At 40.8% G+C, this 24602-nt stretch overlaps 1 protein-coding gene across 1 annotated transcript in view; it reads left to right on the top strand.

Annotated features, from left to right (window-relative positions):
- CFAP61 (cilia and flagella associated protein 61) overlaps positions 1-24602 on the top strand; it is a 324874-nt gene that overhangs the window by 74979 nt on the left and 225293 nt on the right. The window contains exons 8-12 of the mRNA XM_004376425.1: positions 441-532; positions 8572-8646; positions 9636-9814; positions 17369-17408; positions 20863-21002. Coding sequence (XP_004376482.1) covers positions 441-532; positions 8572-8646; positions 9636-9814; positions 17369-17408; positions 20863-21002 — 526 coding nt within the window. The remainder of the gene's footprint in view (positions 1-440; positions 533-8571; positions 8647-9635; positions 9815-17368; positions 17409-20862; positions 21003-24602) is intronic.

Here is a 24602-nt window from a genome sequence, read left to right as displayed (position 1 = left end):
GTAATGCTCAGCTCCAGTCCTTCTTGCTTAGAAAATAGAACAATGAAAATAGCGGCTGCTGTCAGCCACATGTTCACGGTATTTTCTAACAAGTGTCCGTGTTGCACAGTCACTGCGAGGACCTCCTGAGCGCCAGGCCCAGGTTAGCTGCGCACGCTGTTTTAGCTGCACACTCCCCTAGGATGAGGCATGGCTCTATCTCCGCTGTGTACACAAGGCAGCTGGGGCTCCGAGAGGCCTCCAGATGTGCCCAGCGTCCCGTCTCAGGGTCAGATTGGGGTGGCTGCAAAGCCCTGCCCCTCCTGCCTCTGTACGGCCCTCTGAGCTAGAACTCTCACTTACGCTGCAGCGTAAAAGCACACTCTCATGCTGTCTCCAGTTTGTCATTGTGCAGGACTTACCATCCATTTTATGTCCTTATTCCATTCTTTTTCTCTAAGATGCTGAGCTCAGGAGTAGCAGCCAGGGTTCCCAGAAAACCACGGAGGAGCACCTGAAATCTCTCTCCCCTGATGGCGTGGAAAGCATCCAGGTAGCGGAATTGCTCGCCCACACCCGGGTGCGGTGGTGGGCTGGGGACGACCTGTGATGTTGTGGCACGTTTCCTTGGTGCTGAGGGCCTTAGAGGTTCTCTAACGTCTGCTGCACAAAGTGCTTCGCTGGCACTAAGGCTGGGAGTCCAGGGGGCCCAGGAAGAAGAGGGCCCAGGAGCTCATGATAGACAAAGCCTCACTCCCTGGTGGCGCAGTGCTTAAGAGCTCCTCTGCTAACCAAAAGGTTCAAATCCACCATCCACTCCTTGGAAACCCTATGGGGCAGTTCTACTCTGTCCTACAGAGTCCGCAATGAGTCGGAATCGACTTGACAACAGAGTTTGGTTTTTCGGTGTTGATATGATCAAAATTCAGTTCAGCACGGAAGTCCACGCCTTCTCTGCCTTCCTCACTACCCTTTCCCCAATTCCAGGAGGCTCAGGCAGAGAAAGCTGCTCGTTGTAAAGTGACTTAGGAAGTTCATACTTTCTGAAAAGTCATACCCACTATCCACATACTCAAGTGAGACCGTGTTTACCTTCCTGCCCTGGTTGACCCCTGAAAACTAAAGAAGCTCCAACCACAGCTTCTGGGAGGCCTTTAGCGCCTCCTTGTCTCTGTCCAACCTCAGCAGGAGCCCTGCCCCCTCCTGCTGTCAGCAAGATGTGGACAGAGCATTGTGCTTGCTCTGTTGCACCCCGACCTTCATAAAGAAGGGGAGAAGCCATTCCAAAAGAGTCTCAGATCAGCCACATTAGAAGTGAAACAGGATTTGGCAGACGAGCCAGGAATCACAGCATCACTCCATCTCTGCCAGCCTCTGACCACCAACAGATTCCCAGTAATGCCAGTGCCCACACTGACTGGGCCCTGGGTCCTCGCATGGTCCCGCAGGCCTCAGGGTGCGTCCCTGTGTCCTTGGGAACGAGGACCCGCAGGTTGGCCTCCTCTTCAGAAGGCCTCACCAAGGGGGAGGGGCAGGATTGGGGAGAACGGGCTTCCTTCCAGGTTAATTTTGTGAGGCTGTGTATGACCAGAATACCAAGGCATGTCCCCCCACACAGCTCCTTCAGCTTCTGGTCCTACGACTCCTCCATCCAGTTGGGCCCAGGGCCCATTTCTTTATCTTTTTTTCCTATTTTTTTTAATTGTACTTTATTTAGATGAAAGTTTACAGAACAAACTAGCTTCTTATTAAACAGTTGGTACATTTATTGTTTTGTAGCATTGGTTACCAACCCCACGACATGTCAACCCTCTCCCTTTTCAACCTTGGGTTCCCTATTACCAGCTTTCCTGTCCCTTCCTGCCTTTTAGTCCTTGCCCCTGGGCTGGTGTGCCCCTTTAGTCTTGTTTTGTTTTATGGGCCTCTCTAATCTTTGGCTGAAGTGTGAACCTCAAGAGTGACTTCATTACTGAGCTAAAAGGGTGTCCAAGGACCATACTCTCGGGGTTTCTCCAGTCTCTGTCAGTCCAGTAAGTCTGGTCTTTTTTTGTGAGTTAGAATTTTGTTCTACATTTTTCTCCAGCTCTGTCCAGGACCCTCTATTGTGATCCCCGTCAGAGCAGTCAGTGGTGGTAGCTGGACACCATCTAGTTGTACTGGACTCAGTCTGGGGGAGGCTGTGGTAGTTGTAGTCCATTAGTCGTTTGGACTAATATTTCCCTTGTGTCTTTAGTTTTCTTCATTCCCCCTTGCTCCTGACAGGGTGAGACCAGTGGAATATCTTAGATGGCCACTCACAGACTTTTAAGACTCTAGATGCTACTCACCAAAGTAGAATGTAGAACATTTGCTTTATAAACTATGTTATGCCAATTGAGTTAGATGTTCCCCGAGACCATGGTCCCCACACCCCCTTAGCCCAGTAATTCAGTCCCTCAGGGAATTTGAATGTGTCCATGGAGCTTCCATGACCTAGCCTTGGACAAGTTGTGCTGGCTTCCCCAGTATTGTGTACTGTCTTACCCTTCACCACAGTTACCACTTATCTATTGTCTATTTAGTGTTTTTCCATCCCCACCCCTCCCCTCCCTTGTAACCATCAAAGATTGTTTCTTTTTGTGTGTAAATCTTTTTGTGAGTTTTCATTGTATTGCTCTCATACAATATTTGTCCTTTTGTAAATTGACTTATTTCACTCAGCATAATGCCCTCCAGATTCATCGATGTTGTGAGATGCTTCACAGATTCATCGTTGTTCTTTATCATAGCATAGTACTCCATTGTGTGCCTGTACCGTAGTTTGTTTATCCATTCATCTGTTGATGGGCACTTAGGTTGTTTCTGTCTTTTTGCTATTGTGAACAATGCTGTGATGAACATGGGTGCGCATATGTCAATTTGTGTGATGGCTGTTTTTTCTCTAGGATACATTCCTAGGAGTGGGATTGCTGGATCATATGGTATTTCTATTTCCACCTTTATAAGAAAGCACCATATCATTTTCCAAAATGGTTGTACCATTTTGCATTCCCACCAGCAGTGCATAAGAGTTACAATGTCCCTGAAACCTCTCCAACATTTGTTATTTTCTGTTTTTTTGATTCCTGCCAGTACTGCCGGGATGAGATGGTATCTCATTGTGATTTTGATTTGTATTTCTCTAATGGCTAGTGATCATGAGCATTTCCTCATATGTCTGTTAGCCACTTGAATGTCTTCTTTGGTGAAGTGTCTGTTCATTTCTTTTGCCCATTTTTAAATTAGATTATTTGTCTTCTTGTTGTAGAGGTGTTGGCTTTTCCTGTAGATTATGGAGATTAGATCTTTATTGGATTTGTCATAGCCAAAAATGTTCTCCCAGTCTGTAGGTTTTCTTTTTACACTTTTGTTGAAGTCTTTTGATGAGCCTAGTTGTTTAATTTTTATAAGATTCTAAGTTATGTAGCTTATCTTCTGGGAGTTTGTATGTTGTTAGTTATGGTTTGTATCCTGTTAATGCTGTGTATTAGGGCCTCTAGCATTGATCCTATTTTTTCTTCTATGATCTTTATAGTTTTGGGTTTTATATTTAGGTCTTTGATACATTTTGAATTAGTTTTTGTGTATGGTGTGAGGTATGAGTCCTGTTTCATTTTTTTGCAGATGGACATACAGTTTTGCCATCACTATTTGTTAAAAAGATTGTCTTTTCCCCATTTGGTGGACTTTGGGCCCTTGTCGAAGATCAGGTGACCTTAGGTGGTTGGATTTACATCTAGGTTCTCAATTCTGTTCCACTGGTCAATGTATCTGTTGTACCAGTACCAGGCTGTTCTGACTATCGAAGCTGTCTTCTGAGGTCAGGTAGTGCGAGTCCTCCTTCTTTATTCTTCTTCAATAGTGCTTTATTAATCCAGGGCCTCTTCCCTTTCCATATGAGGTTAATTGTTAGCTTTTCCATGTCTTTAAAGAATGTAGTTGGTATTTGGATCAGGATTGCACTGGATTTGTGGATTGCTTTGGGTAGAATTGTCATTTTCACAATGTTGAGTCTACCTATCCATGAGCATGGTATGTTTTTCCATTTATGTAGATTTCTTTTGGTTTCTTGCAGTAGTGGTTTGTAGTTTTCTTTGTATAGGTCTTTTACATCCCTAGCTAGATTTATTCCGAAGTATTTTATTTTTTTAGGGGCTATTATAAATGGTATTATTTTCCTGATTTTCTTTTCATTGTTCTCTTTATTGGTGTATAGGAATCCAACTGATTTTTGTAAGTTTATCTTGTATCCTGCTACTCTGGTGAATCTTTCTATTAGTTCCAGTAGTTTTCTTGTGGAGTCTTTAGGGTTTTCTATGTATAGTATCATATCTTCTGCACATACGGACAGTTTATTTCTTCCTTACCAATTTGGATGCTCTTTATTTCTTTTTCTTGCCTTATTGCTCTACCTAGGACTTCCAAGACAATGTTAAATAGGAGTGGAGATAAAGGGCATCCTTGTCTTGTTCCTGTTCTCGAGGGGAATGTTTTCAACCTCTCTCCATTAAGAATGATGTTGGCTGTTGGTTTTGTATAGATGCCCTTCATTATGTTGAGGAATTTCCCTTCTATACCTATTTTATTGAGAGTTTTTAATAGGAATGGGTTTTGGACTTTGTCAAATGCCTTTTCTGCGTCAATTGAGATGATCATGTGATTCTTTCCTTTTATTTATGTGGTGGATTGCGTTGATTGATTTTCTAGTTTTGAACCACCCTACTTGGTCGTGGTGTATTATTTTTTGATATGTTGCTGAATTCTATTGGCTAGAATTTTGTTGATAATTTTTGCATCTATATTCATGAGAGATATTGGTCTGTAATTTTCTTTTTTTGTGGCGTCTTTGCCTGGTTTTGGTATCAGGTTTATGCTGGCTTCATAGAATGAATTCAGAAGTGTTGCTTCCTTTTCTGTGTTCTGAAACAGTTTGAGTAGTACTGGTGTAAGCTCTTCTCTGAATGTTTGTTAGAATTCTCCAGTGAAGACATCTGGGCCAGGGCTTTTTTGTGTGTGTGTTGGGAGTTTTTTTTTTTTTTAATTACCTTTTCAATCTCTTCCCTTGCTATGGGTCTGTTCAGATTTTCAACATCATTTTGTGTTGTTTTGGGTAGGTAGTGTGTTTCTAGAGATTTGTCCATTTCCTCTAGGTTTTCAAGTTTGTCAGAGTATAGTTTTTCATAGTACTCTTTTATGATCCTTTTTATTTCAGTTGAGTCTGTTGTAATGTCCCCCATTTCATTTCTTATTTGGGTTATTTGCATCCTGTCCTGTTTTTCTTTTGCAGGACCCATTTCTGAGTCCAGGATGAGGCAGGTACAGTGCTGTTCCTTCCAGGACTCCAGGCCCCTCTTCTCTGTTGTTCTCATTTTTACCTCAGGGGAAAAAAAAAAAAATTCTTTTTGTCCATGAACTCACATAAGGAAAATCTTGGGAAGAAGGGGAAGGAGAAGGGACCGAGTCTTAGCTCTAGGCCACCTGATTGTCTACACTGATTTTCACACTGTTTCTGCATTCTGATGCCCAAAACCACAAAGAATCCAAACTGTAGCTGGTCAGAGGTCGCATTCCAAGCGCTCACTGTTCTCTGTGAGAAGGTCGGGTACTTACCAGACCAGCACTCTGCTAGGTGCTGAGGGTGCCCATGAGACCAGAACACAGCCCTGTCCTTCAAGAAGGTTGCAGGATGGCAAGTAAGAGGAGAGACCCCAAATTCAGTACGTGGAGAGAAGAATGGAAAACATGTCAGAGGAGAGGACTGAGGGGACACCTGGGCTTTTTAAGGCAGGTTGTAGGGCATGGGTTAGAGTGAGGGAAATGAAGCTGATGAATGTAATTAATTAAAAAAAAAACAAGCTTAGTGAAGGGTCTGTCACTTCTGGCAGAGATGGAGTAACAGAGATTGGATTTGCCCTCCTGCCTGAAACAATAAAAAAGTAGCAAAATATATGAAACAACAGTTTTCAAGACATTGATTACCAGGCTACAAAGGACAGAGATGCCTGAGAGCTGAGAGAGGTTCCAGACCACAGCATCGGGAGAGAGAAACCAGTGGGAGCCGAGTGGACTCCCCAAGTTGAAGAGTCAGATCTGTAAGTACAGGGAGACTAAAGCCACTAAAGTCTGCAGGACCGAGGAGCAATCAGAGAGGAGAGAGCTTCAGAGAGGGAGGACTCAGAGATCAACAGAAGACACTCTTGAGTATTCAGCTGAATACTCATCAGTGTATGTGGGTGAGGAATGTACTTGAGGTCAGGCCAAGGAAAGACCCACCTGAAAGGATTAGCGTTAACGGTGCCCAGTGCTCCTCCAAGGCCAGGAGCAGTGCCTTTCTCTACCAGCCACACTGGAAAACCTCACGATTCACAAAGCATCAGGAGAATACACAGAATAGTCTAGCCTTAGGAGTGGGGAATGATTAGCTCTAGACAGAGTATTGCTGTAGTTCTAACAAATCTCTAAAGCAAGAACCAAAAGGATCAAGCTGTTTCCAGGTAACTTAACTGAGTCCCAGAACAAAGCTCAAGGATATTTTTAGGAATACAAAATTATCCAGCATGCAACTAGGTAAAATTTACAATGTTTGGAATCCAATAAAAAATCACCAGGCATTAAAAAAAAACCAGGTATATACGGCCCATAAGATGGAGATAAATCAATTAATTGAAACCAACCCAAATCCAAGACAGATGTTAGAATTAGTGGACAAGAGCATTAAAAAGGTTATTATAACTATATTCCATGTGTTCCAAAAGTTAAGGAGAGACAGAATGTTTAAAAAGACCCCAAATCAAACTTCTAGAAATACAAACTACAATGTATGAGATAAAAAAATACACTGGACATGATTAATGACAGATTATATATTGTAGAAGAAAAGATTAGTGAACAGAGAAAAATGAGAATAAAAAAAAAATCAGTGTACTACTGAGTTGTGGGAAAACTTCAAGCACTTAATATATGTGTAATTGGAGTCCCTGAAGAAGAGGAGAGAAAGGTTGGGACAGATAAAATACTCAAAGAGAGAATGACTGAAAAATTTCCAAATTTGATGAATAAATCCACAGGTACAAGAATCTCAACACACTCCAAGCACAAAAAACATGAAGAAAACTGTACCAAAGCCCATCAAATTCATATAGCAGAAAATTTTAGCAAATTGAACCCGACTATAATATATTACAACCAAGTGAGGATTACCTTGGGAATGCAAGATTGGCGTAACATGCCAAAATCAATTGATGTAATTCACCATATTAACAAACTAAAAAAGAAAGCCATGTGTTTATATCATAGATGCAGAAAAAACATTTGAAAATTCAACATTAATTCCTCATAAAAACTCTCAGGAAACTAGAAGAGAACATTCTCAGTTTGATAAAGGTTATTTATGAAAAACCTTTAGCTAACATCATACTTAATGGTGAATAATGGAATGCTTTCCCCCCTAAGGTCAGAAGAAGACAAGGATATCTGCTTTCACCACTTCTGTTCGGAATTTTACTGGTGGTTGGAGTCAGCTCAAAAAGGGAAGGGCAAGAAGTAAAAGGCACTCAGACTGGAAAGGAAGGCTTATAGTCATCTTTTATTCACAGATAATGTGATTGTCTATGTAGGAAATCTGATGAATCTATAAAAAAAGTTACTATAATAAGAGAACTTAGCAAGGTTAGTAAATATATATAAAATTAATATGCAAAAATCAATTGTATCTCTATATAGTATCAATGAACAGCAATCAGAAAATAAATACCATTTATAATAGTACAGATATATGAAACAGAGATAAATCTGACAAAAGATTTTTAAGACCTGTACACTAAAAACTACAAAATATTTCTGAGAGAAATTAAAGGAGAACTAAATAAATGGAGAGATACACTGAGTTCATGGGTTGGAAGACTCAATATTGTTGAGATGCCAGTTCTTCCCAAATTGATCTGTAGATTTAATTCAATTCCAAAGAAAGTTCCTGCAGGAACCTTTGTAAAAATTGAAAAACTGGTTCCAAAATTCATATGGAAATGGAAAGTACCTAGAATAGCCAAAATAACTTTGAAAAGACTGGTGAATATGTTCATTATCTTTATTGTGATGATATTTTCATGGGTACATATAGAAGTCAAGGCTTTTCAAAAGTATTTACATATATTTATATAATACAATAAATTACATACACTCTTTAAGTACATGTAATTTATGGTATATCAATTATACCTCAATAAGACTATTTAAAAAAAATGCAGCTTTCAAGTTACACAGAAGAACAAGAATAATAGAATAATAACTAACATCTACAGAGAATTTAGGCAATATCGGCACTGTGCTAAGCATACCTATCTGTCTATCTCTCTATTTCCATCTCTCTATTTTATCATCATAACAACCTTACACGGTAGACATTGTTATTATCCCTTTTTACAGATAAGGAAACTGAGGCTGCATAACTTTCTCCATGTCAGACTGTCAGTAAGCAGCAGAGTCAGGATTTGAGCCCAGGCAGCTTGCTTCAGAGCCTGGTCTTGAACCACTGTGGTGTTGATTAATTCTTTTGTCTCGCCATTGTCATTGAAGGGAAAACTTGCTGAAGAAGCTGTGACTGAGGAACTTCTCTCAACAAGTCAAAGTAACTATGGTAGTGACATGGAGGTAAGGTTTGAGCAGGGCCTTTGCATGCTGCTGGTGTACCTCACATGATTCACACTCCCCATGCCTCTCTCTACCGGTTTATTTTTACCACCTTCTTTAAGAGCTTCTCCCCAAAGCCTCCCGATTAACTTGTACTCCCATGTGATTAATCCTTTATTCTATATCCACTGCACAGCTTAGACCCAAAGTTACATTTTCTATATCAATTATTTGCAACAAATTTAGCAAGTTCAGTTTTCTCTCTTTGTCCCATTGCCCAAAGAGAAAAGCATTTTGAAGGGAAAAAAAGTGTGTTAATTTCTCCAACTATGTATGTCATGTGCTCACTCATATACTCATAGACATACCTACATGCATTGGATATAATTCATATACATTCCAAGGTCCAGGAACTGCTTCCTCCTGGTATAGATTCAGGTTTGGGGTGGTATCTCAGAATGAATCATTTTCCTCTAACTTAATCATAGCACCTTCTTTGTTGCCCCTGAGATGAGGACAGACTGGGCTCAGTGTGGATGCCGGGTGGCTGTGGCAATTAGACCTGTCCTGGTTTCCACCTCACCACCAAACTTAGTTCTGGAACTGTCTGGGCAGCCCCAAGATCCGAACATTCTTGTATCACAAAATCAGAATGAAACCTCTCTTGGGGAAAGAGGTATTTTGCTTATGGAAATAGTATGTATATAAACACTACCATGCTCTAATTTCTATCCAGTGATGTGGTTAAATATGGATCATGTAACAAAAGTCAACTAAAACTGTTTGTTTTCTGGCCTTTATGTAAGAACTTATTTAATCATCTTGTAAATTTTGAGTGTCTCATTAAGAACATCTCCTTAAAATTAGGCCTGGTTCGTCAGGAGGAGTTGTTCCAGGTGAGACATTCACACCTGTCCTGGTGTAATGTAGGCATGATGCAGCTCCTAGCCCATTAAATTGGAGAAGATGAATAGGATTTCCATTTGGTTCTTCATCTCTCCTTGCTTTAGGACATAGAAAAACTCAGCAGAATTTCCGTTGATGAGGAGGTAGACTATGAGGTCAACAGCAAGAGTTCAGCTTCTGTCTTACTGCAGGAGGAGATATGCAACTTCCGCCCCACCTACCGGGGAGCATCGGCTGCTTTTTGTATTCAGCTGTTTTGTATTGATGAGAAACACGAAGCAAGGCAAGTTCTAACCAGGTTTTCTAGTATGTTAAGACTTCCTCATGGCAGCAGTGGCCTGACATTCTTATCTTGCAGAGCCAACACATCATAACCTCCTGGAGGACTTTTTTAAAAATATGGATTCCTGGGCCCCATTCCCAAAGATCATGGACTGTAACATTTGGGTCAGGCTTACAGACCTGGGCAAGAGAGTCGCAGGGTCTGGCTCACCTATGCAGCAGCTGGCGATCTGGAAAAGTATCCCTCACAAAGCCACATGCTGCTCCCCACCCTCTACAGTTTGCATTTTGTGGAGACTTTGAATTTGAGTTGCTGCTTGTCTGGAGTCTTTTGGTTCCCAGTGACAGAAAATGCAACCCAAACTGGCTTTCAAAACATGGAGGTTTTTTTCTTTTTTTTTTTTAAATTGTGCTTTAGGTGAAGGTTCACAGAGCAAATTAGTTTCTCATTAAACATTAATACACCTATTGTTTTGTGACATTGTTTGCCAACCCCAAGACGTGTCAACACTCTCCCCTTCTCAAACCTGGGGTCCCGGTTTCCGTTCATCTAGCTTTCCTGTCCCCTCCTGCCTTCCCATCCTTGCCCCTGGGCTGGCTTGCCCATCTGGTATCTTATACATAGTTGAGCTACGTGTATTGTTCGTTTTATGTTGTTGCTGTTGTTAGGTGCATCAGATCGGTTCCTACTCATAGCGACCCCATGTACAACAAAACAGAACACTGCCCACTCCTGTGCCATCCTCACAATCTGTTATGCTTGAGCCCATTGTTGCAGCCACCGTGTCAATCCATCTCATTGAGGGTCTTCCTCTTTTTTGCTGACCCTCTACTTTACCAACAGCAGATGTCCTTCTCTAGGGACTGATCCCTCCTGATAACATGTCCAAAGTATGTGAGACATACTCTTAACATCCATGCTTCTAAAGAGCATTCTGGTTGTACTTCCTCCGAGACAGATTTGTTTGTTCTTTTGGCAGTCCACGGTATATTGAATATTCTTCGCCAACACCACAATTCAAAGGTATCAATTCTTCTTGGGTCTTCCTTATTCATTGTCCAGCTTTCGCATGCATATGAGGCGATTGAAAACACCATGGCTTGAGTCAGGTGCACCTTAGTCTTCAAGGTGACATCTTTGCTTTTTAACACTTTAAAGAGATCTTTTGCAGCAGATTTGCCCAGTGCAATGTGTCATTTGATTCTTGACTGCGGTTTCCATGGGTGTTAATGGTGGATCCAAGTAAAATGAAGTCCTTGACAACTTCAGTATTTTCTCCTTTTATCATGATGTTGCTTATTGATTCAGTTGTGAGAATTTTTGTTTTCTTTATGTTGAGGTGTAATCAATACTGAAGGCTGTGGTATGGATTTCATCAGTAAGTGCTTCAAGTCCTCTTCACTTTCAGGAAGCAAGGTTGTGTCATCTGCATAACACAGGTTGTTAATGAGTCTTCCTCCAGTCCTGATGCCGTTTTCTTCTTCATATCGTCCAGCTTCTTGGATTATTTGGTCAGCATACAGATTGAATAAGTATGGTGAAAGCATGCAACTCTGGCACACACCTTTCCTGACTTTAAACCACGTAATATCCCCCTTTTCTATTTGAACGATTGCCTCTTGATCTATGTACAGGTTCCTTGTGAGCATGATTAAGTGTTCTGGAATTCCCATTCTTCACAAAGTTATCTATAATTAGTTATGATCCACACAGTTGAATGCCTTTGCATAGTCAATAAAACACAGGTCAACACCTTTCTGGTATTCTCTGCTTTCAGCCAGGATCCATCTGACATCAGCAATGATATCCCTGATTCCACGTCTTCTGAATCTGGCTTGAATTTCTGGCAGTTCCCTGTCGTACTACTGCAGCCACTTGTGAATGATCTTCAGCAAAATTTTATCTGTGTGTGATATCAATGATGTTGTTCAATAATTTCTACATTCAGGTGGATCACCTTTCTTGGGAATAGGCGTAAATATGGATCTCTTGTAATTGATTGGCCAGGTAGCTGTCTTCCAAATTTCTTGGCATAGATGAGTGAGCACTTCCAGAGCTGTGTCTTTTTGTTGAAACATCTCAGTGGATATTCTGTCAATTCCTGGAGTCTTGTTTTTCACCAATGCCTTCAGTGCAGCTTGGACATCTTCCTTCAGTACCATTGGTTTCTGATCATACGCTGCCTCCTGAAATGGCTGAAAGTTGACCAGTTCTTTTTGGTATAGTGGCTTTGTGTATTCCTTCCATCTTCTTTTGATGCTTCCTACGTCGTTTAATATTTTCCCCATAGAATCCTTCAATATTGCAATTCGAGACTTGAAGTTTTTCCTCAGTTCTTTCAGCTTGAGAAATTCCGAGCTTGTTCTTCCCTTTTCGTTTTCTATCTCCAGGTCTTTGCACGCGTCGTTATAATACTTTACTTTGTGCTCTCTAGCCACCCTTCGAAATCTTCTGTTCATTTCTTTTACTTCATCATTTGTTCCTTTTGCTTTAGCTTCTTGACATTCAGGAGCAAGTTTCAGAGTCTTCTGACATCCATTTTGGTCTTTTCTTTCTTTCCTGTCTTTTTAATGATTTCTTGGCTTTCTTCATGTATGATGTCCTTGATATCATTCCACAACTCATCTGGTCTTCGGTCATTGGTGTTCAGTGGGTCCAATCTATTCTTGAGATGGTCTCTAAATTCAGGTGGGATATATTCAAGGTCATACTTTGGCCCTCATAGACTTCTTCGAATTTTCTTCAGTTTCAACATGAACTTACATATGAGCAATTGATGGTCTGTTCCACAGTCGGTTCCTGGCCTTGTTCTGACTGATGATATTGAGCTTTTCCATTGTCTCTTTCCACAGATGTAGTGGATTTGATTCTTGTGTATTCCATTCTGGCGAGGTCCATGTGTATGGTTGCCATTTATGTTGTGGAAAAAAGGTATTTGCAATGAAGAATTCATTGGTTTTGCAAAATTCTATCATGCAATCTCCGGTGTCGTTTCTACCACCAAGGCCGTATTTTCCAACTACCAATCCTTCTTCTTTGTTTCCAACTTTCGCATTCCAATCACCAGTAATTATCAATGCATCTTGATTGCATGTTTGATGAATTTCAGACTGCAGAAGTTGGTAAAAATCTTAAATTTCCTCATCTTTGTCATTAGTGGTTGGTGCATAAATGTGAATAATATTATTAACTGGTCTTACATGTATGTGTATAGGTATTATCCTGTCACTGACAGTGTTATGCTTCAGGATAGATCTTGAAATGTTCTTTCTGAGGATGAATGTGATACTACTCCTCTTCAATTTGTCATTCCTGGCATAGTAGACCATATGACTGTCCAATTCAGAATGACCAATACCAGTCCATTTCAGCTCACTAATGTCTAGGATATCAATGTTTATGTGTTCCATTTCATTTTTGACACTTCCCAGTTTTCCTATATTCATACTTTGTACATTCCACATTCTGATTATTAATGGTTGTTTTGCAGCTGTTTCTTGTCATTTTGAGTCATGCCACATCAGCAAATGAAGGCCTGGAAGCTGGACTCCATCCATGTCATTAAGGTCGACTCTACTTTGAGGAGGCGACTCTACTTTGAGGAGGCAACTCTTCCCCAGTCGTCTTTTGAGTGCCCTCCAACCTGAGGGAATCATCTTCCAGCACTATATCAGACAGTGTTCTGCTGCTATTCATAAGGTTTTCACTGGCTAATTCTTTACAGAAGTAGACTTCCACGTCCTTCTTCCTAGTCTGTCTTAATCTGGAAGCTCAACTGAAACCTGTCTGCTACGGGTGACCCTGCTGGTATTTGAATACTGGTGGCATAGCTTCTAGCATCACAGCAACACAAAAGCCCCCACAGTACAACAAACTGACAAACACTTGAGGGGTTTGTTTTATAGGCCTGTCTAATCTTTGGCTGAAGGGTGAACCTCAGGAGTGACTTCAGTACTTAGTTAAAAGGGTGTCCAAGAGCCATGCTCTTAGGGATCTTCCCGTATTTGTCAGACCAGTAAGTCTGGTCTTTTTTTTGTGAGCTTGAATTTTTTCTACATTTTTCTCCAGCTCTATCTGGCACCCTCTACTGTGATCCCTGTCAGAGTAGTTGGTGGTGGTAGTAGGCACTATCTAGTTGTGCTGGACTCAATCTGGTGGAGGCTGTGGTAGGTATGGTCCATTAGTCCTTTGGGCTAATCTTTCCCTTATGTCTTTAGTTTTCTTCATTCTCCTTTGCTCCAGACAGGATGGGACCAATGGAGTATCTTAGATGGCCGCTCACAAGCTTTTAAGACCCCAGACACTACTCACCAAAGTAGGATGTAGAACATTTTCTTTATAAACTATGTTACGCCAGTTGAGCTAGATGTTCCCCGAGACCATGGTCTCTAGCCCTCAAGCTTGTAACTTGGTCCCTCAGGGAGTTTGGATGTGTCTATGAAGCTTCTATGACTTTGCCTTGGTGAAGTTGTGCTGAATTTCCCAGTATTGTATACTGTCTTACTCTTCACCAAAGTTACCACCTATCTATTGTCTAGTTAAGAGTTTTTCCCTCCCCACTCCTCTCCTGTCTCCTAACCAACAAAGATTGTTTTTTTCTGTTTGTAAACCTTTTCATGAGTTTTTATAATAGTGATCTCATACAATAATTTTCCTTTTGTGATTGACTTATTTCTCTCTGCATAATGCCCTCCAGATTCATCCATATTGTGAGATGCTTTGCAGATTCATCATTGTTCTTTATCATTGCCCAGTATTCCATTGTGTATTTGTATCGTATCGTAGTTTATCCATTCATTCTTTGATGGACACTGAGGTTGTTTCCATCTTTTTGCTATTGGAATAATGCTGCTGCAGTGAACATGGTTGTGCATATGTCTGTTTGTGTGATGGCTCATATTTCTCTAGGGTATGTTCCTAGAAGTGAGATTGCTGGAGCATATGATATTTCTGTTTCTAGCTTTCTAAGAAAGTGCCATATTGTTTCCCAAAATGGTTGTACCGTTTTACATTCCCACCAGCAGTGCTTAAGAGTTCCAATCTCCCCGCAGCCTTTCCAACATTTGTTATTTTCCATTTGTTAGTTTTTTTGATTCGTAACAGTAATGTCAGGGTGAGATGGTATCTCATTGTGGTTTTGATTTGCATTCCTCTAATGGCTAGTGATTGCAAGCATTTCTTCATGTGTCTGTTAGTTGCTTGAATGTCTTCTTTGGTGAACTGTCTGTTCATATCCTTTGCCCATTTTTTAATTGGATTATTGTCTTTTTGTTGTAGAGGTGTTGGATTTTCCTATAGATTTTAGAGATTAGAACTTTGTCGTATATGTCATAGCCAAAAATGTTTTCCCAGTCTGTAGGTTCTCTTTCTACTCTTTTGGTGAAGTCTTTTGATGAGCCTGAGTGTTTAATTTTTAGAAGATCCCAGTTATCTAGCTTATCTTCTGGTGTTTGTGTATTGTTACTTATACTTTTTATCCTATTTATGCCGTGTATTAGGGCCCCCAGCATTGTCCCTATTTTTTCTTCCATTATCTTTATAGTTTTTGGTTTTATATTTAGGTCTTTGATCCATATTAAATTAGTTTTTGTGTATGGTATGGGGTACGGGTCCTGTTGCATTTTTTTTTTTTACAGATAGACATCCAGTTTTGCCAGTACTATTTGTTAAAAAGATGGTTTTTTCCCCATTTAATGGACTTTGGGACTTTGTTGAAGATCAGGTGATCATAGGTGGATGGTTTTACATCTGGGTTCTCAGTTCTGTTCCATTGGTCAGTGTATCTGTCGTTGTACCAGTACCAGGCGGTTTTGACTACCATAGCTGTCTAGTTCGTTCTGAGGTCAGCTAGTGCAAGGCCTCCTACTTTGTTCTTCTTCTTCAGTAATGCTTTACTTATCTGAGGCTTCTTCCCTTTCCATATACAGTTTATGATTAGTTTTTCCATCGTGTTAAAGAATGTTCTTGGTATTTGGTTCAGGACTGCATTGCATTTGTAGGTCACTTTGGGTAGAATTGATGTTTCCACAGTGTTGAGCCTACCTATTCATGAGAACGGTATGCTTTAAAAAGATGGAGTTTTTGCCTTACATAACTGAGGAAAAGACCAGTAGTGAGACTGATTTTAAATATGACTTAATCCAGGCCTTAGATAATCAAGTCAAGGGCCCAGTTTCTCTGTCCACCTCTCAGCTCTGCCTCTCTGTTGTTGGCCCTGTTCTCAAAGGAGTGTCCCCCTCCTGGGGCCAGGACAGCTCTCATACTTTGCACACACCCCACCACAATTTAGGAAGGAGGACAATCTGCTTTGGGCCCAACTTTTCCCAGAGTCCCATTGGGCCTGTTTGGACTGTATGCTTGTTTCCGAGTCAGCAGCTAGGATTAGGCAGTGCCATGTGTTGGCCGGATTAGTCAGCCATGCCTCATGCTCCACCCTGCATGCGGGGCTGGTGTCTCCCCAAAAACATGTTCTGAGAGGGGAGAAGTGGGACACCAACTATCTAGGGCAGCTGTTGGAAAGAGGAGGCATGGGTGCTGAGCAGCAAACCCCCAGTGTCCACCAGGCCACTCACCCAGCTTTCTGTCCCTCCAGACACCCTCATGTCCATTCTCACTGCCCCCAAACAGTCCGGATGTGGCTGCTGCCCTTGGGGCCTATAGTCCGCATCTAATTTAGGACATCTACCTACTGCACCACATTTTTCAACAGAACAGTCTTAAAAAGAAAAAGATTGACCCATTTTGATAGGCTGGAAAGTTCTGGAGTATCTGAACACTAAAAAACTGATAATCCTTTACCTGACCAAGATCACTACTGGTAATGATCATTTAGTGATCATTTATGATCATCAGTGTCATTTTTAGAGGAAGTAGTTAAACACACCCTCTATCTCCAAGCCTACCTCCGAACCATGTCTTACTTATACTTTATTTCCCTTAAGTCTTAGGCTTCTTTGGAGATTTGGGAGGTTGAAAAGGGAAATCTTTTTCCTTTTTTTTCTAATTACATTGTAGACATCTAAAAAGCATGGAATGCCCTTCTAAATTTGTTGTTTTTATTTATTTTCCCCTGTGCATTTAGATATGATTGTGCTTAGAATGTAACTTTTGAATTTTCACGCAGAACTTCAATGACTCATTATGGTCTGCCTTGAATATACACCTGCAGCTTTGCATATAAAGAAGAAAGAGGTCAGAGTAGCCTATAATATTTCCACATCTTCCCCCAGCTTTTCCGGAAAGGAAGGGATGGATCATGTCCACAGAATGAACGTCTTTTGTATTGGCTATTAGTACATACAGAGATGATTAGTTTCATAATTATTATAGTGCAATTATTACTATTACATTATCATAGTGTAATAGTAATAAAAAATACTTCATTACCAACATATGAAGCTTATGACCTCTGCAACTGACTAATGTTCAGCTAGACACAAATCCTGACTAGTGGTTGGCTAATCGCTACCCAAGGGGAAGAGCCATAGATCTGTAGATAGGTGTGTGGCCGCAGGAGGTCACCAGGTCAGTGACAATGCTACCGTCTTGTTACAGGTCGCTGGACTTTATGAATTTTGTTTTCAGTCTTTTTCCTGTAAGTACATGCTGAATTTTGAGTAATATTATTGGTTTGTAAGTTAGCGAAGTTTTAGAATAGTGAAATGCCATATTCATTGTCCAGACATTTAAAATGCTGTGAATGTTGCGGTTTGAACTGCTTTTGTGCTCTGAGGATAAGGTCAAATGGCATGTTATGAACTCTTAAACATAGAAAATAGTGTCATTCTTCAGTCTTGCTGTTTTAACAACTTCCTTTCAATGGATACATTAAAAGAAATGCGTGCATAGCTTTGTTGTTGTTTGCCATCAGTCTGTTCTGACTCATAGCAACTCTATATGACAGAGTAGAACTGCCCCATAGGGTTTTCTAGGCTGTAATCCTTACAGAAGCAGATCGCCAGTTCTCTTCTGTCCCACAGAGAGGCTGCTGGGTTCCAACCACCGACCTTTTGGTTAGCAGCTGAGCACTTAACTACTGTGCCACACAGGTTCCTTGTGCATAGCTTTACCAGTGTTTTGTTAGAATCAAGTTATTAATAAGAATGAAATTATATGAAAATGTCAGCAATTACATTAAAGTGAATTAGACTGTTGTGTTGCTTTGTAACTTACATTGGCCCAAAGTATTCGAAAACCCACCCTATGGCTTTTCCGAGGGTAGGAAGGTGGGGACTTGTGGGTGAGTCTCTGGTTGGTGTTTCTTTCCCTCTAACTCCTGGTGCCTGGTGACACAGTGGTTAAGAGCTCGGCTGCTAACCAACAGGTCAACGGTTCAAATCCACCAGCTGCTCCTTGGAAACCCTATGGGGCAGTTCTACTCTGTCCTGTAGGGTCACTGTAAGTCGGAATCGACTGCATGGCAATGGGCTTTTTTTTTTTTAAGAACTCAGAGCCTGGCATGGAGGAGGGGCCCACCCGTGCGTTCAGTGGGTGGGTTTGAGCAAGCGCCACTTGCAGGCAAGGAACTCGTGTCAGGGTGCCTGCCTCCTCCGCCTCTAGCTCATTTCATTGCTGTCTAGGGACAGAGACTCCAACCAGACTCTTACCACCTTACTGGAGGGAAGAAAGCGGGAGAAGAGGACAGCTGAGCAACCAAATGGGCTCCTATAAAGACTGTTTTTCCATGGCGGGCCCATCAGTTAGGCAAAACCAATGACTCCACTTCTTCAGTGGGCTAATTATAAGCAAAGTATCTTATTTCTCCTTGATTCTCTTTATACTGAGGCAAAAAATAAATATAAGTTAATTAGTTTGCCTAAAACTATGAGATCATAGATTGTATTTCCTCATTTGGTTAATATAATGAAGCCTTGCAATAATGTTCTTCATTGTGGTTTTGATAAATTATTTTAAGGCATTTTTGAAGCTCCTAAAGCAATGCAGAGAGCCCTGAATGTAGGATTTACAAAGCCTATTTCCCTCAAAGATTCCCTGCAGAAGTTTCACTAAGTTTATTTCATTCCTATTTTGAAGTCCATGTAAAGGCAAATCTTCAGCATTACAAAAGTTATGCTAACTTTTAAAAGGTATAAGACCCATTTACATTTTAATTCTATTTCATTTCAGAGTATAGGGAGAGACAGGAACAAAATACCTTCATTACTTCATTCTTAATCCTTCAAATCCAAGTTGAGGCAGCTTATTATACTTAGTCTCCCCCTCCCAGAGGGAGCCTGCTGTGACTTGGCACCAACCCTTGTCATTCAGCAACTTGACTCCACAGTTCCCCAAAAGGAGCCGTGTTATTTTGCTAGAAAGAAGGCAGATAAGCTGAAACACTGATTCACTCCTTTGGGTTGCACAAATGTCCCGGGGGTTTTGGATTAGCACAAGTAATGCCTTTACAGGATTCAGGAGGAGGCGAGGTCCCAGAGGGACAAATTAGCTCTCGGAAGAGCAGTCTGCTTCTGCAGGGACCTGGCAGAGAATCAAGCGGGCTTTGGGCATACAGCTAGCCTAGAGCAGCACTGTCCGATGGAAATAGCCACAGCCACATGAGTGATTCCATGTGTTCTAGCAGCCATGTTAACACACGGAAAGAGAAGCTGGTGAAACCAATTTTAATAACATAGTTTATTTAACTGAAGTATCCAAACTATGGAGCCCTGGTGGCGCAGTGGTTAAGAGTTTGGCTGCTAACCAAAACGTTGGCAGTTTGAATCCACCAGATAGGTGCTCGTTGGAAACCCTATGGAGCAGTTCTACTCTGTCCTATAGGTTTGCTATGAGTCGGAATTGACTTGGCAGCAGTGGGTTTGGTTTTTGTTTTTTGGTATCCAAAATAAAATCATTTCAACATGTAATCAATATAAGAAATTATTAATGATCTATTTTACATTCTTTTTTTTCATACCAAGTCTTTGAAATCTGTGTATTTTTCACTTACAGCATATCTCAATTTAAGCACTAAATTTTCATCAGAAATACTTGATCTGTATTTAGATTTCATAAAATTTGCAGTGGGTAACATAGATTCACATTCCCAAATTGTTCCAAACATACATAAAACTTTTCCAGTAACTGAATTGAGTATCAGTTTTTAAACTTAAATTAACTAAGATGAAATAAAATTAAAAGTTCATTTACCCAGTTGCACTAGGCACATTGTAAAGGCTCAGTAGCCTCATGTGGCTAGGGGCTACCATATTGGACAGCACAGGACTAGAAGGTCTTAGTAAGTAGCATCCGTTGGGATGTGCGAGATGCTCTGTGTCTGCAAACTAAACCCACTGCTGGGCTTTGAACACACTCTTGTATCTCTTTGCCCAAAGGGGATCATGTTGTGATAAAACACACAGAAGTCCGTTCATGTGTAATCACAGGATTTCAGAGCCAGAAAGGGCCTGGAGTGGTATCCTCCTGTCTCACAGAGAAGGGACTGGGCTGGTTTGAGATCACTTAGTAAGCAAAGGAACTGTGCTAGGACACCATGGTGCCTCAGTTACTCATGCATTTGCGTGTAAATGAATTAACAAGTGCAAATGTCCCTAATTTAAAAAATCTGCTTTTGCAAAAGAGCTATGCTGAATGGGTCCCATTGCTCATAATATTCATTTGTTCAGATTTCAATCAGACATGCAGATATTTTCTTTATATTCTTGCAGTTGCCTATGTCCCTGAATTTTATGTGATCAGTTTCCAAATTATAGTAAAATTTAGAGAACCCTGGCGACCTAGTGGTTAAGAGTTTGGCTGCTAACCAAAAGGCTGACAGTTCGAATCCACCAGGCACCCCTTGGAAACCCTATGGGGCAGTTCAACTCTGTCCTATAGGGTCACTATGAGTCGGAATCAACTTGACGGCAACAAGTTTGGTTTTTTTTTTTTTTTTTTTTTTTGGTACGGTTTAATTTGAATATTCTTTCTTTAATCAACACATTTTGTTCCTATTTTTCTTAGTGTTTTATAGCAAGAATTTGTGGATAATGCTTATCTGAAAAATGGTTTTTTATTCTCTCTCCACGTGTCCTGGTTTACAATCATTTTAGGACAAGGACTTTTGCATAATTTCTCTGCCGCACCTCACCCCCGAGTTTGTCCTCATCCAGAACTTCGTGCGGGTGGTCCCCTTCAACAACTGCACCCTGGAGCAGGATCTCTACGTCTTCCATCGGGCTGGGCTGCTCAAGTAGGTGGACTTACGTGTGGTCAAAAGACAGCCTGTGAACTTAAAAAGGGAGACAGGAACAACACTAGTGCTTCCTACTATTTCTGTTTAACAATCTTTTTCAAAAATTAATTGTCTTTTACTGGTGGAGGGCTTGATCAAGATATTTTGGCTGATACATTTAGGGAAGAGAAATATTGAGAAGAGACTTGTCCTGTCAGATATTAAAACAATATAAATCCACAATAGTCAAACAATGTCATATTGACATAATCTATAGGTAGAACAATGTAACACAGTAGAGTCCAACTATAGATGCCAATCTGGTAAGAATTTTGTGTGTGTGTACATACATACATACGTGACAAAGTTTGCATCACAACAGTGGAGAAAGGAAGGATCGTTCTACAAATGGTGGGGCAAAACTAAAGGTACAGACTTTCTTCATACTCTACAGTAAAATAAATTCTTATTTTGGTTGACATGCTAAATCTAAATATTGAAAACATAAAACATTAGAAACTATATCTGCACCAGATTCAGGGAGTGCAATGGTGAACAAGGTACAAACCTGATTCCTGCCCTTTTCAAAGCTTATAAACCCACATATACACATACATTGCAGCAGTGATGGGCATAGCCAGTGATGGGTTACGTGTTACTATGAAAATGAATCATACGGATATTTGGCTGAATCAGAGGAAGTTTTCTTGTGGAAGTAAGGTTGAGTGCGATTCAGGAGTATGAGTGAAAACTGATCTTTTTCACATTTTAGGACAGGAATGTCTTTTTAAAACATAAAACCAGTGGAAGAAACAGTGAGACCTTTTTTACTGTATAAAAGTTTTTGAACTATTCTGATTAAATTAAAGTGCAACCTTACTAGTAAGTAAGGATATTTTTAAACAGATTTGGCAGACAAAGGGTTAATGTATTTAATATATAAAGAGCTTTTAATAATCAACAAGAAAATCACGTATTTAATACCAAATAGAAAAACTAATAAAAAGCCTGACCAGACTGTTTGCATATGAATAAAAATTAATAATCAGTAGATACTTAAAAATCTTCAACCTTATCACTAATCAGGGAAAAGAAACCAAAACAAGAGTGAGACATTATTTATGGTCAATTGGCAAGAATTAAAATATAGTATCGTTCAATTCTAATGAGACAAACACTCAATGCAGTGCTGGTCAGAATATAAATCAACATGAAATTCCTAAGGGCAGTTTGGCAGAAACGCTGAAGTACTTCATACCCTTTGACCTTTTAATTCCATTCCTAGGCATCTCTCCCAAGAATCTAATCAAAGATGCAAACAAAATTTTATGTATGAGGATTAAAAAAATAATGGAAATACTCTAAATATCCAACAGTAACAGGATGTTTAAATAATTTGTGGTGCCCATAAAGGAATTAATAACTATTTAAAGAATCATTTAAAGAATACTCAGTGATTGGAAAATGCTCAGAATGTAATGATAGGTTAAGAAATATATCAACATATAAATCTGTATTTAAATATACCCCCAATTTCTAAAGGAAGGGAAAAAAGTATGAATAAAACAGACTAAAAGGAGGTGTACAGATGTGGACACTGTGGCATGTCGCCCAGACCCCTCCTGTTCCCAGCTCCTGGAGCTGTCAGCACCAACAGTGAGAAGCTGGGTCTCCAGCTTGAGTGACTCCTCTGGACAGAAGCCTAAGGCCCTGCCCTGCCCCTAGGGCAGCGGCATCCAGTGACTAGTCTGTGTGTGAAGGTGGGGACAGCAGAAAGGGCCAGGTCCCTGCCTCCAGGTGGGGTCTTCCCAGGGCCAGGCCACCCCACAGGATCAGGTCCCCTTTGTTGTCACGCCATCACTCGCAGCCCAACTTGTCCTTCTGCCCCTGTTATGGATTTCATTGTGTCCCCCTCAAAATGTGCGTTGGAATCTTGACCCCTGTACCTGAAGACGTTTAGGAATAGGATTTTCTTTGCTATGTGAATGAGACCCTATCAGTGTAGTGTGTGTCTGAAACCTGATTACTTCTGAGTTATAAAAAGAGCAGATTAGACACAGAAGCAAGCACAAAGGGTGGAAGATAGATGCCACATGAAGATCCACCAAGGAATGAGGAATGCCTGGGCTATGGAAGCTGGAAGAGACACGGACCTTCCCCCACAGCCATCAGAGAGAGAGCCTTTCCTATAGCCACTACCCTGAATTCAGACATCTCGCCTCCTGAACTGTGAGAAATTAAAGTTCTACTCTTTAAAGCCACCACTTGTGGTATTTCTGTTACAGCAGCACTAGGTAACTGAGACAGTTCCATTGGATCCAGCCCTGATCAGCATCTGGCATGCAGCTCTCCTTCTGAGTCAGGGGGTCTGTGAACTTGGGTGGGAAGAAAAACTACTAAAGCCTCATTGAAATTTGGAGTCAGTGGTTAAGAGCTTGGCTCCTAACCGTATCACACTGCAGTAGCTGCAGAGATCTCCAGACCCTGAGTGTGCTCATCCTATTTGAAATTTCAGGAGTTGTTTTTACCCACAGCAAGAACTTGTTATTTCATGTGTTAACAAGTAGGCACAGATATTACTCTAGCACACATTAAAAAAATATTTTGATAACTATATTTTGATATAATGCTTCTTCGGTAATCCTTGGTGTTTTATTGTATACATTTAAAAACATTAGTCTGAGAAGGGTTCCATGAGGATCATCTGACTGCTGAAGGGATCCATGGCACAAAAAAGCCTAAGACCCCCTGCCAGAGGGTGCTCCTGTCCTCCACAGGTGAGAGCTGGCTTAGAGACTGAGCTGTGGGCTGGCCCATGGGGAGGTGGGAAGGAAGGGAAGTAGACGGGAAGTACTTTCCTCTTAGGGAACATGCATTGTGTCCATTCATACTCTGTGGTCAGGAGCTAGTTGCACAGCCCTACCTAGCTGCAGGGGAGGATGGCACATGAGTAGCTGGTAGGTGGGACATGTGCCCAGCTGAAACTCAGCTGATTTAATAGTTAAAAGAAAGAAGGAGATGGTCATATCTAGTTTTTATCTTGCATATGGATAGACAGTTCCAGAAAGTTACTCAGGATTGTTTTAACCTTATTATTAGTTCCAGTAGTTTTCTTGTGGATTCTTTGGGGTTTTCTGTCTATAAGATCATATCATCTGCAAATAGAGATACTTTTACTTCTTCCCTACCAATTTGGGTGCCCTTTATTTCTTTTTCTAGCCTAATTGCTCTGGCTAGGACCTCCAGCACAATGTTGAACAAGAGTAGTGATAAAGGGCATCCTTGTCTGGTTCCCGTTCTCAAGGAGAATGCTTTCAGACTCTCTCTACTTAGGATGATGTTGGCTATTGGTTTTGTACAAATGCCCTTAATTTTGTTGCGGAATTTCCCTCCTATTCCTATTTTGTTGACAGTTTTTATCATGAGTGGGTTTTGGACTTTGTCAAATGCCTTTTCTGTATCAACTGATAAGATTATGTGGTTCTTATCTGTTGTTTTATTTATGTGATGAATTACATTGATTGTTTTTCTAATGTTGAACCATCCATGCATACCTGATATAAATCCCACTTGATCCTGGTGAATTATTTTTTTGATATGTTGCTGAATTCTATTGGC

The sequence above is a fragment of the Trichechus manatus genome, unplaced genomic scaffold, assembly GCF_000243295.1.
Source record: "Trichechus manatus latirostris isolate Lorelei unplaced genomic scaffold, TriManLat1.0 scaffold00042, whole genome shotgun sequence".
In the NCBI taxonomy this organism is placed as follows: domain Eukaryota; kingdom Metazoa; phylum Chordata; class Mammalia; order Sirenia; family Trichechidae; genus Trichechus; species Trichechus manatus.
This window is presented reverse-complemented; position numbering and strand designations above follow the sequence as displayed.